Here is a 13,808-nt window from a genome sequence, read left to right as displayed (position 1 = left end):
TGACATATCTTACCAATGGGAATAATATACAGTATATGTAAGGCCACTGCCCATCTTAAGGCCAAAGGCATTGAACTGAGTTGTAAAGCAGGGGTTGCTCTGACATACCTTCCCCATGTAGACGATGTGAAGGCGTGCACACATGGGAAATAATGTGACAGTGTTCAGGGCACCGTCTCAAAAAAGACAAGGCCTGTTCAGGACTCAACATGGTTGTGGCTCGTTTGAAGTAGTTTAGTTGGTTACACAAATTTCGGGGGTTGGTTTGGCCAAAACCCATAGCTTTTGTAGTCATCAAATTAATAAATATTATTATTATTATTAATAATAAAACATTTCCTTAAGGCTGCAGAGATAGAGAAGCTCAAGTAAGGCAAGAATAAAAGGACAGGGCTCACAGATTGAAACAAGGATGAAAAGAAAGAAGAGAGGAGGCAGGAAGCGAAATGGTACTCCCCAGTCTCCGCCTGTACAGTGCACTCATGACAGAGGCGAGTGCATAAAGACTAATAAACACTGCAAAGCGTACACAGTAAATTTTGTGGTGTTAATCCAACACTTAAAGAGTTCATTTAAGTCCAAATAAGCTCAAATCAACCCTCTAAGTGTTAAATGAACACTGCACAATGTACAGTATAGGAGTAAAAAACATTGAGCATTAACACTGAGGTGCAGACTAGAGATTGCTTTTGTTTAAATCCATAGGCACAAAGAGGGAAGAATTCTGTGTTCAGCTGCCTCTGGATGCATATTGTGTGAGCATATTGTATTGTTTGTGTGAGCATATTGTGTGTACTGTATGTTGTGTATACTATGTGTGAGAGAGTGTGCGGGTCTTGCTTCTTTCTGCATGTGTGTCAGTCTGTCTGTGGACGTTTGTTTATTGAAGTGGTATTCACAAACAGTACACTACATCTAACACCAAGGTCAGACATCTTGTTTCTGTGTTGCTTTTATAAGGGTGAAAATTGGGAACACCAGGGCAATTCTATACTCAAAGGCACAAGCAACACCCAAGGGCAACTGTAGTGAGTGGTCTCCAGTTTAAATTCCATTCATTTCAATGCAACCCAGCACATCGGCATCAAACTACCAATTATGTGTTGAGACATTTTGACTGTGGCGTCAGTGTTAAGAAAAATAGTTAGAGGGTTAACCTGTCATGAGGTACCAGAGAAGGTGTAGTAAGAGAAGGGTCACTCCCATTGGACAACGTCAGTCAGTGACCCTTCTCATTGGTTGCAGATTCTCTATGGGTACTCAACATGATCAGCTGATTGGTTGGGCTGTATTGACTTCCAGCTGCATTGAAACCAATGAAATCTAAGTAAATAGAATGTCAAAGACGCAGTGCTTGCCTTCACCCGGACCCACTATCTGCATGATTTCAGTGGGCCACATCCACAGATGTGCTTTTGTATAACCATCAATAATCACCACCAAATAATTCCCATATAAAGACACTGTACCCCATTAGATCATACAGCGCAGTGTAGAAAACACACCTTATAATGCAGAAGGAATTAAAACTTAAAGCACCAATGTAAAGGTGAATATGACAAAGTCAAATAATGTCTACTAAGTGACTATACAATGTCTGCCTTAAGCCAAAGGGATCAATTAAAAGATGCTCAAAAAAACACTATGCAGCGTCTGTTTAACACAGGAAAAAAACACACCATCATCCCTCACCAGTGCTGTTCCATCTGCATCAATTCACAGCATGCAATGCACACCCCAATAGGTAGGCCCCTCCATGCACATTCAAATAGTCCTCATGCACTGATTACAAAGATTCACCACTTTACCCCATACTCTTGCAGAGGCTTGGACAAAGTGTCAGTCTTTTAAATACACATATTGTGTTTTTTTTAAATGTTCCATTTTTTTAATGTTTTCACTTAAAATGATGTACCACAGATTAAGTCAGTATCTCTTTCTAACGAAATATAGGGTCAGAATGTATTTGTCAACAAATTCGGCATCTACTTTCTCTCGACCTACAGTAGTACATCATGGGTTGGGCAGTTAATATTGCCACCATATTAATACTAAATGTCAATGTGCTGTGCACATAATTTAAGTCCCCCTTCTTTATGTCAGTGTACTACTTTACTCCCATGACATGAGGACGAGATCATGAGATGCCATAACAGGTAAATATTCATACATTTCCTATATCGGGAGTCAGGAAATACTTAAGTGGGTTCTACAAGATGTCTGGTTAAAACTTGAAACACACAAAAAATTATTTATATATTTTTTCTTTGTCAAATTTAGCATAAAATACTAAATGCACCTCTTCTACATGAAGGGTGTGTTAATATAAAAAAGACCTCTTCTTTTATATATATAAAAAAGGCTCGTTTTAAAAACAATCATTTCACGCACAAAAAAATAACATAAAGAGGAAATAAAATAAAACAGGCAAAAGGTGCCGCAGAGGACAGTACAAAGTGCAATTGCAATCACATACCCAAGAAGAAAACAGAGAGCATGTTCAAGGCAAGGCCATAGGGGAGGGTCAAAGCAGTGCTAGCTACCATGTTCAGGTTAGCCATGTCCTGCTCCAAAAACACCCAATCAATCTGTAGGCTACTTGGAACTAGCTTTAGCTACAGAGCCAGTCTGTAGCGACATGCTAAGATGCTAATGCTAGTGCTGCTACCACTCTACATGCTAGGCTACTATTAATTTTACCTACTCTTTGAAAATCAATCATGAATATCTACCATGCACAATACTTGCGGTATATCATCCTACACACTTTCAGGCAGTCAATTTGGTTCACTCAGAAGAAAACGAAAGGCTCAATATAAAATGCTCACTCATTTGCTACATAGTTCATTATGTTGAAAACAAAAAAAGCTATCTTGCACCCAATCTAGTACACTGTGCAGTGAGTGAGTGAACATTTTGGACATGGCCAAAGGCTCAGGTTTCCGAAGCGACTTTATTCCTTCGACACCATGACTCAAAGGCATTAAGACGAGGCCTGTCTCTCCACCTACTAACAAGAGGAGAACTTACAGGACCTAAGTGATCGCTCATCATCTTGTCCTTCTCTCATGGATTACAAAATGGAAGCAGGAACTCCTGTAGCCTCTAGCATACATTTTGTATGACAATAGAAGAGCCCTTTAGTTACTACTTCTTAGAGGCACTGTTTTTAAATGTTTTTGCAGGCAATGGGCCACTGTTATGGGAGTTCTGATTCATGATGCAAAATGGTGGTGTTGCACTAGTATGCATGTAGCCACACTCAAATTCTGGCTGAAGGGCTTCTGTGTGTTTGATTCCATCAGTACTACTTATAGACAGACAAGACCTAAGTAGCCATGGGAAGAGTTTGCGTTGCCATTTGTTTACAGCTGAGAGACTTGAAAAGGCTGAGATGTTTAAAGCTACAGTTATTTATGATAACGTCCCCCCACACACCAGGTTTCACATTCCCCAGTTGTATCCCAAAGCCCTGGTTGAACTCAGCACCACTCATGGGATTTCATAAAATTCGGAGATTCAAATTAACGAGATCCCAAGTATAATATATGGTACAAGATATACCTTTGGGTCAAAGCCTCTAGAAAATTGGGAAATGGAAACACATCATCAGCGAGCTACCAAGAAAAGCATTCACATCAAAACCAAATGAGAACACTAACACACACACACACACACACACACACACACACACACACACACACACACACACACACACATATATATATATATATATATATATATATATATATATATATATATATATATATCCCTCATACACTCTATCTATTTGTCTCATCCCCTTTCTAGCAACACTAATAAAAACCTTCTCCAATCCAGGAAGAGACTCCAAATGGCACTATATAATGTACGGGCTCAGCAAGAGTCTATTTGGTTATTTATACAACCTCACACGGAGAACCACAACCAATCACTATCATCTCCAGTTCGTAGGTGGAGGAATGCTTAAAATTACAAAACACGAGAGATTTGTTTAATCAAAAAGTGCATATTTAGATTATTTTCAATTCGGTCACACCACACTGAGGCCACAATTATTTAACCCTAAATCAACGTCTGGGATGCAGCACGTGGAAGAATCAAACACCATCTGCATATAGGATACAAAACTTGCACATAGAAAATGTAAGAAATTGCCAAATAAATTCCAAGGCCTAAAAGTACAGCGAAGACACAAAAGATAATGTTACTCAGGTGCTCATCTGCTACATTCCAAAAGAAGAGAAAAAGCAAAGGCACTCTGAGATTTAGCAAAATATATAGGCCTAAAATGCCTGGAATAAGTCATTGAAATTCCATTGCCTCAAGTGTTGTATAATGTTCTACTATGGGGCGTCCCCGATTTTATTTGTTGAAATCATGTTCTTGTCAGTATGTCTGAGAAGAAGCAATTGAGTGAGTAGGTGTTATATTGTATTACATGTTTTTGTCCATAGTAATGTGCTCCCTTTTGAGCAATGTTGCAATAATACATAGGATAGGAAGACTGTGGCTCAGTTTGCTGAAGACACATGACCCAAGAAATCGCTAAATATGACCTGGACTCAATATTTCAACACAAGACATGTGCAGGGCTGATCCAACCTAAATGTACTGCAACTCTATCCCCTAGACTGCATCCTCTAGACCAGAAGTGAGCAACCTGGGCTTAGAACCTACAACCCACGGGGTATCCATTTGTCCCTGCCATCAACCTATCCATCATCCAAACCCCTAAACCAGCAGATCTTTGTAATCAAACCTTTTCAACGTAGTATCACTATTATTATAAACAGTACTGATTCATTTGCATTTACAATGCGTAATATTAGTTTATAGGTTCTGAATCCAAGTTACACGTTGCTGTGATGATTTCACAAATGACTTGTGACTTGTTTCCAGCAATTCAGGTAATTCAGGTGTAACAAGAAGTTGATTATTTCATTACACAGGAGAACTAGCAACACTAGCTAATACAGGTAGGAGTTTTTGTTTTGTTTTGACGTCGGGGTATTTTATGTCAAGAAGACGACAGCGTGAAAAAAGGAATGGAAGAATGGAGAGAGAGATGAAGAGGCACATTTTGGATCCAGCCATTACAATTGTTAATGTGCCCTCTCCCTTTATCTGACAAAAACAACAACAACAACACAAAAACAAATATTAAGGAAAAAGGTGACGGAAAACAGGGGGCAAATGAGAAACGAATGGGATTGTGTCCCCTTTTTAAATTGCTGATAGAAAACAAAAGGTCAATACATGTTTTTCATCAATGACAAAAAAATAAGATACTTTTATATCTTATACAAATCCTGTCCAACAAGACAGGAGATAGTCACACACAGGTAGTGGTAGAGCCTGTGTTTCAGTTCTTCTCACTGTTCCTTAAACGAACAAATAATTAATAACAATGGCAAATCAAAAAAAGTAAAACAAGCAAACAAACAAACAAACAAACAAAACAAACAAAAATTCACAGTGTAACAGAGGTGATAGCGCTAAGGATTGTGGGTCGTCAGTCACTAATGGGCGATCCAGCAGAGGCCGTCCATGATCAGCTCATGACAAGGAGAGGACAAAACACACAAAAAAACTCTGAAGATAAAAAAGGGGGGGGAGGGAGAAAAAAAGTGAGAAGCACGGAGTAATACTTTGCCGGCAGTGGTATGATGTGAGTATAGCCCTCTTCTCCAGTAGTGCTGCTAAGGTAGGAAGTAGCCCATGGTGTCAGTGGCGTTTGGTAAAGCATGCTGCATCCCGTTAATGAAGATTTCGACATCTATGATGACGACAACAAGCTTCCATTTTTTTTTTGGTCTTTGGTGCGTCAGGCCACCTGGGTGAGGGCGTCATGGATCGATTGACTATTTCTCTTCTTTTGTTTTTTTCTGTTATCTGAATTAATTTTCCTTTCTTTTCCTGGTGATTAGAATCTCAAGTATAACACATCTCTGAGATAATTTGAAGGGATTTTGGGAAGAGACTATTTCAGGGTCAGGTGTGAGACCAGTGTGGTGTTGGGTGTTGGGCTTAGGAGAGAGAGGGCTGTTATTACTCCATTTTCTTAGCATGTCTGATTGATCATGGTAGCCATCAATATGACTCTTAAGGGATTTAGGTTTAAGTCGCCAGCCTCTCCTGTTTGCACACACACACATACACACACACACACACACACACACACACACACACACACACACACACACACACACACACACACACACACACACACACACACTAGAAGTTTCACTCTAGGTCTCATTTGCTGACTGAAGAGGCATTGGTGCTACTGTTGTTGCTGGATGAAGGAATGATGTCCCTATGCAAGCCACCACCCCGCGCAGGCACAGTCCTTAGGCCAAACTAGGAACACTCGCCTGCCCGACAGAGCAAGAAGAACTGCGTAGCATAACTCCCATAGGTCAGGTAGCCAGCTGACAGTCACTCACACATGGGGGACGATGCCTCTCTGCGCTGTGGGTTTGGGTTGATGGCCCGGTAGAGCCCCCTAAGCGTAGTGGTCATATTCTTTCCCAAGGCCGAACTAGAAACACTGAGTGACCCCATGGACCATGAGGAGCTGCATAGACGATAACAACGGGGTTAGGTATCCAACTGGCCAGCTGGCATTGCCCACTCTGTAGGGGCCACTTGGTTTTTTTTTTGTGACCGCAACATGACTGCTCCTTGCAAGGCTCAGCTGGACAAAAAAAAAAACCTTGGAAGTCTCCTGGAAGTTTCATGGAAAGTCGAATGGGAGTGGGGAAAATATGCGACTCCTACTGTACCGGCAGCAGAGATACACCAGTAGGAGTTGTGTGGGTTGGGTTTTTTTTGTAGCTGACTTCACCAGCTTCTGATCGGCTGGCAGATGCATACAGTACACTACACACCCCTCCCCTCAGTAGGCTGTTGAGCGGGTCGGGTTGCCTAATTTGGTTAATCATCACCACCAAGGAGGAGTATGAAGACACATGGATGAAGGGGAAAAGTGTGTGAAAGAGTAAGAGTAAGAGTAAGGAAGGTGAAAGCAGGAGAGAGACAGAGAGAGAGAGAGATGAGAGGTGTGTGAGGTTGAAGATAATGAAGAGAGTGAGGACAAACGAGTGTCGCTATCAAGAGATGGGGAGATGTGAGAGGCTGACAAGGGGATAAGAGTGGATTCTTCTTCAGGAGAGGTTATAGACGCTAAAGAGACAGGGAAAACACAGAGGCGGCAGTGTGAGACAGGTATATGAATTCTTCTTCTGGAGATGAGAGAGGTTGATAAAGGATAGGTTCTTCAGGAGATGTGAGAGGATGGGTACTTCAGGAGATGTGAGAGGATGGGTACTTCAGGAGATGTGAGAGGATGGGTACTTCAGGAGATGTGAGAGGATGGGTACTTTGTCTTCTTCAAGAGATGTTGAGAGGTTGAGGGTGGGTTCTTCAGCCTCAAGAGATGTGAGTGATGAATGGGGGGAGGGGTGTTGTTTGTCTTCTTCAGTAGATGCTGATTAGGTTGAGGGTGGGTCCGGACCTTACTGCCTCAGGAGATGTGAGAGGTGGACGGCGACGGATGTTTCCAGAAGCACCAGCCTCTCTTGGTGTTCTGCTTCCTGAGGAGCTCCTCCTCCCGCTCGCGCTCCTTCTGCGAGCGCTTGTAGCGATCCTCCTCCTTCAGGAACCACACCGGTGGCCAGCGCTGCTTCTCAAAGTGCCTCTGGTTGTCTGCGGAGGGACGGAGAGTAAGAGGAAGGGAATAATAATGGTAATATTAATGACAATTACATCACAATATATGAATATATGACAACTGACAATGATGATGACAACACACTCACAATGACGCGCACACGCACTCACACTTTCCAACACAACACTCTGTGAAGCGTCCTTGGGTGTTTTGAAAGGCGCTATATAAAACGAAGGTATTATTATTATTATTATTATTAACAATAACAACAACAACAACAACAACAGCAACAACACTAACAATATTAATATAATAATCATAATAATCATTATCATAATAATAATGTTGCTTTACATTATTTGTAGGCACGTGTGTATGCAGAGTATTGTATATGTGTACAAGTAAGGTGGGAGGGGGGGGGCGGGGACAGGCGGCCTAGCAGCCAAAGGCCTCTGTACATGGATGTAAAAACATAGCCAGTGAGGGGGCACAAAAGAAAGACAGGAAGAGAAACGAGGCATGGCAAGTTCTTTGACTAATAAACCAGAATATTTGCATAATTGTTGGTAGAGACAGTTAGTGGAGGAAAAGGGAGGGATGGAGTCATGGGGAGGGAGAGGGAGAGAAAATGAGAGACAGGGAAGGAGGGATGAGGAAGAGTAGGGGGTGAGGAGGGAAAGGGACAGACGGAGAGAATAAGAGGGTGGATGGGAGAGGCAGAGAGTGCACAGAGATGAACACAGGCACAGAGACACAGGTAAGCGGGGACTCGACACATCGCCCGTCAGCTTGCAGGTGCATCACAGTGGGATCAAATGTATTGCACATTTAATGTTAATGAGGAGAGAGCTGGTGCACCCTGCAGCTGAAAGTTTAACCATGAAATTAGGTGCACAAATGGTGTTAGTTCCTGAGATCTTCTTCAGAGTCAGATGATGTTGTGAACACCAAAATGCCATGTGCGTGTTTATATCTAGTAAAGGATTAAACTTAAAGGTGCACTGTGTAAGATCATGGTCAGAGTAGGAATTGCAACTATGCTGCTCATTGAAACTGTGCTGTCTACAGCCAAAGAACAGTACGTTTTGAAGCAAAAAATGCCTATTTCTAGAAATTCAAAATGGCAGACCATGGAGAAGATCCCTCTTTTCATGTATGAAAAATGCCATTTTCCCAGTCATAATAAACACTTAGAAATTGATGATAGTGGTTAGTATTCATGAAAAAGTTAACATTTTTGAATGGGCAGCATGAATTCTAGAAATAAACTGCTAAAAATATTACACGGTGCACCTTTAAAAGCACGCCTGGGGGACAGACACCCGGGGAAGAGACATCAGGCCCCACCCCTTTCAAACATCCCGTCCAGTCCCGTCCCTACCTGGTGACATGTTCTTCATGTCTTTGGGGAACTTGCGGCACACGCTGTTGTAGTTGGTGCAGATGTGATGCAGGCACCATGCCGACAGTTGCTTAGCGTTGTGGAACTGCAAAGACACACACACACACACACACACACACACACGCATGCACGCGCAGAGAGAGAGAGAGAGAGAGAGAGAGAGAGAGAGAGAGAGAGAGAGAGAGAGAGAGGGAAGGAAGGTGAGAGACAGACATACAGACACAGGGAGAGGCACACACATACAGAGAAGTCAGTTTGTTAAAAAAAAGACAAAAACTCCCTCCTCTGACAGATAAAAGAGAAACACACCAGGACTCTGGAGAGTATGGTAAAAATAGACACACACACACACACACACACACACACACACACACACACACACACACACACACACACACACACACACACACACACACACACACACACACAGTGCCCTTTTCATTAATGACAGTTAAAAGCTAATTACTAATGATAGATAAAGAGGTACAAAAGTGGTGAGCAAAGGTCATGGTGTTTTTAATTCTGTTCAGCTTGCTTGTCTGCATCCATTTAACAACTTCCACCCGGAATTAAGGACTTGAGACTCAAAACGTGTCGGAAATTCAAATAGTAAGAAAAACATTGGACAAACAGGCAGTTAAGATAGGGGAAATACGATTGAAAAAAATACTGTAGATTTATGTTCCCCAATGGCAACTAAGCACCACCCCCTCTCAGCTAGATCCTTCTCAACGCCCCCTGGGGGCGCTGTAGAGCCCCCATTCATAATCTACCATACCCAGTATGTGTCCTCTGTCTCACCTGAGCCATCTCCAGGTAGGCGAGCACCTGTCCGTCAATGTCAACGCCCTTCACAGCCACCTGGAGGAGGTCATCCACCGCATGTTGCTCTGTGGGGGGGGAGGGGAAGAAGATGGACAGTATGTAGTGGAAAGTGCGCACATCCAGCAAAACAGCATCAGCAGGTGCCAAATCAAAAAACTGTCACATGTAGGAGCGGGAAAGTTTGCAAAAGACTTAATTTATTAGGAGCAACGTTTCGATCATCAGGCCTGAAGAAGATCTATGATCGAAACGTTGCTCCTAATAAATTAAGTCTTTTGCAAGCAGTGTGCAGATCCTTTCCTGCTCCTACAAGAAGATGGACATGCACACACGTCATCACCACAACACTGGGCACTGGAACTACCACATCACAGAAGGTCAACTCACTATTTGCTTTCCTTATGCATTGAGGCAGACACAGTATATACGTAGTAAAAGACCTGATGTTAGTTTGGATCAATGTAAAAAGAGATGGCATATACCGGTACGTAACACCATCATTATTATGACATGGTTGTGCCTAGATGAAGATAAAATGTTCACTGCCACTTGTGTACTGATTTCAATTCTTTATATAATATAGTGTCTCAATTTCAAACAATTGTATGCACAATTTTCAAATTTCTACTTTTAAATGGTTCAATTAATGAAACTAAAATGTGTACTAGTGAGATGGAAAGTTAGTTATTGTTCCTCACGTCATAAAATAGACATCCTGTGCACCTTGTGATGTCCTCTGTTTGTGTACTTTACACGGACCATTTAACACACAACTTGTCCTTCTTTGATGATCTTTGTTGATAATTAACAGTTGATTCAGTTGGTGGTTGAGTATGTGGCATGGTCTTCATTGTCTCAAAAACTGAAGTGCCCCCTTTGATTGATGTGACTTGAACCTCACATTAAGTTAGTCTGGACTTGTTAATGTTTGAACCAACTTCTAGTGAACCAGTTACTGTACAGTCCCAACAAAAACATGTTAAAGGAGCACGGTGTAATATTTTTTGTAGTTTATTTCCAGAATTCATGTTGCCCATTGACAAATGTTACTTATTCTACAAATACTTACCACCACCAATAAATTCTAAGTATTCATTACGACTGGAAAAATTACATTTGCATGCATGATGATGATGCATGATGCATGAAGGGGGATCTTCTCCATGGTGTGATATTTTAGCTGCAAAACTTGTTGTACTTTGGTGATACTAGTAAACATTAGTTTATTATTTAGTAAATACTCATGAGAAGACCAAATTTGTCAATAGGCAGCAGCACCGTTTCAATGAGCAGCATACAGTAGTTTCAATACCTACTCTGCTCCCAATCCTACACAATGCACCTTTCAATAGTATGTAGAACAAATTGCAACAAATTGTCAACTTTTGTAGGTGATAAACAATGCTGGCAGACAAAGCAGTAAGAAATTGGTGGTGAGCATGATGTGCGTGTGCACCAAGAATATTAACTTTTCGTAGGCTACTGTATATACATGTGTTAATACGCACATGTATTTGATCTTCATCAGGCATACACATTATTATATGTTTTAATCAAACACAACAATGTATTTGGAGCACAAGGGCAGTGTGCCTACCAACTGTTACCCAACACTAACAGCTGCATGCAAAACTGCCAATACTAAGATCAGCGAACAAAACCGTGAGAAACTGCTGTGTGACTGTGTTCACGGAATCATGGCTGAATGAAGGCATACCCGACTCGGCTTTACAACTGGAGCAACTTACGTGCCACCGAGCGGATAGAGCCCTTGCAGAGAAAAAACGAGGGGGAGGAATATGTGTTTACACACATGATGCTTGGTGCAAAAATGCTACGGTGGTACAGAGGCACTGCTCTCCACTAGTGGAATGCATGATCATCAAGTGCAGACCCTTCTATTTACCAAGAGAAATATCCGCCATTCTACTGGTCGCAGTGTATCTCGCTCCCAGCAACAACAACAGCGTCAGAAGCGAGGCACTGAACGAGCTGCATCGGGGCATCAGTGAACAACAAGATGCACACCCAGATGCCTTCACAGTGGTCTTGGGAGATTTTAACCACGGAAATCTCAAAACAGTACTTCCAAAATTTCACCAACATGTTAACTTCCCAACAAGAGGACAAAACACCCTGGACTTTGTTTATACCCCACAAAAAGGAGCATACAAGGCAAAGCCCATCCCCCACATCGGACAATCAGACCACCTAACGATCCTGCTACTGCCAGCTTACAGACAAAGGGCAAAACTCACCAAACCAGTTCTGAAGGAGGTGAGAAAATGGCCAGAGGGGGCCGTCTCACGACTACAAGACTGCTTCGAAACCACAGACTGGGATATTTTCAAAACAGCTGCCACCCACAGCAACCACATTGACATTGAGGAGTACACAGACACAGTGACCTCCTACATCACAAAATGCATCGATGATGTTACAGAAATAAAACACATCACCACCAGGGCCAACCAGAAGCCATGGTTCACAGGAGACGTTCACCGACTGCTGAGGGCCAGAAACAAAGCCTTCAGGGCAGGAGATGTAGCTGGCCTAAAAGCAGCAAGGGCAAACCTGTCCCAGGGCATCAGGAAAGCAAAAAAGGAATACTCGGACAAAATAACAACACACTTCAAAGACAGCAGAGATGCACAGAGCCTGTGGCAGGGCATACAGGCCATCACGGACTATAAGCCTGCACCACAAAGCTGTGACAACAACACCTCTCTGCTAAACGACCTGAACAGTTTCTTTGCCCGTTTTGAAGCACAAAATGACACTCATCCACAGAAAACTCCCCCTCCCCCCATGATCAACCCCTGTACCTGTCCTCTGCCAGTGTGAAGAGGACACTGGCCACCATCAACCCACGCAAAGCAGCTGGCCCAGACAACATACCTGGCCGAGTGTTGGAGGATTGTGCAGAAGAGCTGAAGGATGTCTTCACAGACATCTTCAACATCTCTCTGGAGCAAGCAGTCATCCCATCACTTTTCAAAGCTGCTACCATCATACCCGTGCCGAAGAAATCATCACCATCATGCTTCAATGACTACCGCACTGACGCCCATGATCATGAAGTGCTTCGAACGGCTAGTCCTGTCACACATCAAAGCCACCCTACCCCCCACCCTGGACCCCTACCAGTTCGCATACCGAGCCAAGCGATCCACAGAGGATGCAATTTGCTCTGCCCTCCATCCAGCCCTCACCCACTTGGACAATAAAGACTCATATGTGAGAATGCTGTTCATTGACTTCAGTTCAGCATTCAATACCATAATACCACAACAACTCATCAGAAAACTGGACAAACTAGGTTTCAGCACCTCCCTCTGCAACTGGCTGCTGGACTTCCTGATGCAGAGACCACAAGCAGTACGGGTAGGGAATAACACCTCAAGCACCCTGACCCTGAGCACGGGGGCTCCGCAAGGTTGTGTTCTCAGCCCCCTGCTGTTCACGCTGCTGACACATGACTGCACAACGACCCACAGCACAAACCATCTAGTGAAGTTTGCGGATGATACAACACTGGTGGGCCTCATCACTAAGGGCGATGAGACTCACTACAGAGAAGAAGTAGACCTGCTGGCCAGATGGTGCAAAGACAACAACCTCCTGCTGAATGTCAACAAGACCAAGGAGATTGTTGTCAACTTTCAGAGGGTCCAAAAACAACTGCCACCACTGACCATCGACGGTGATGCTGTGGAGAGAGTGAGCAGCACCAAGTTCCTTGGAGTGCACATCAGCAACGACCTCTCTTGGACCACCAACACTACATCACTGGCGAAGAAGGCCCATCAGCGTCTCTACTTCTTGCGCAAACTAAAGAAGGCAAGTGCTACACCCTCCATCATGACAACATTCTACAGAGGAACCATAGAGAGCGTCGTGTCCAGC

General features: G+C 43.0%; 1 protein-coding gene across 3 annotated transcripts in view; it reads right to left on the bottom strand.

Moving 5' to 3' along the window:
* Positions 1–7,476: 7,476 nt before the first annotated feature.
* rhobtb4 (Rho related BTB domain containing 4) overlaps positions 7,477–13,808 on the bottom strand; it is a 107,808-nt gene continuing 101,476 nt past the window's right edge. For all 3 annotated transcript variants that reach the window (XM_063195023.1, XM_063195022.1, XM_063195024.1), the window contains exons 10-12: positions 9,879–9,967; positions 9,057–9,162; positions 7,477–7,710 (exon numbers count right to left, since the gene is read on the bottom strand). In XM_063195023.1, coding sequence (XP_063051093.1) covers positions 7,529–7,710; positions 9,057–9,162; positions 9,879–9,967 — 377 coding nt within the window. In that variant the 3' untranslated portion in view covers positions 7,477–7,528. The remainder of the gene's footprint in view (positions 7,711–9,056; positions 9,163–9,878; positions 9,968–13,808) is intronic.

This window comes from Engraulis encrasicolus, chromosome 3 (assembly GCF_034702125.1).
Source record: "Engraulis encrasicolus isolate BLACKSEA-1 chromosome 3, IST_EnEncr_1.0, whole genome shotgun sequence".
NCBI lineage: Eukaryota > Metazoa > Chordata > Actinopteri > Clupeiformes > Engraulidae > Engraulis > Engraulis encrasicolus.
The sequence above is the reverse complement of the archived record's forward strand: the minus strand, read 5'-3'. Positions and strand labels throughout refer to the sequence as shown.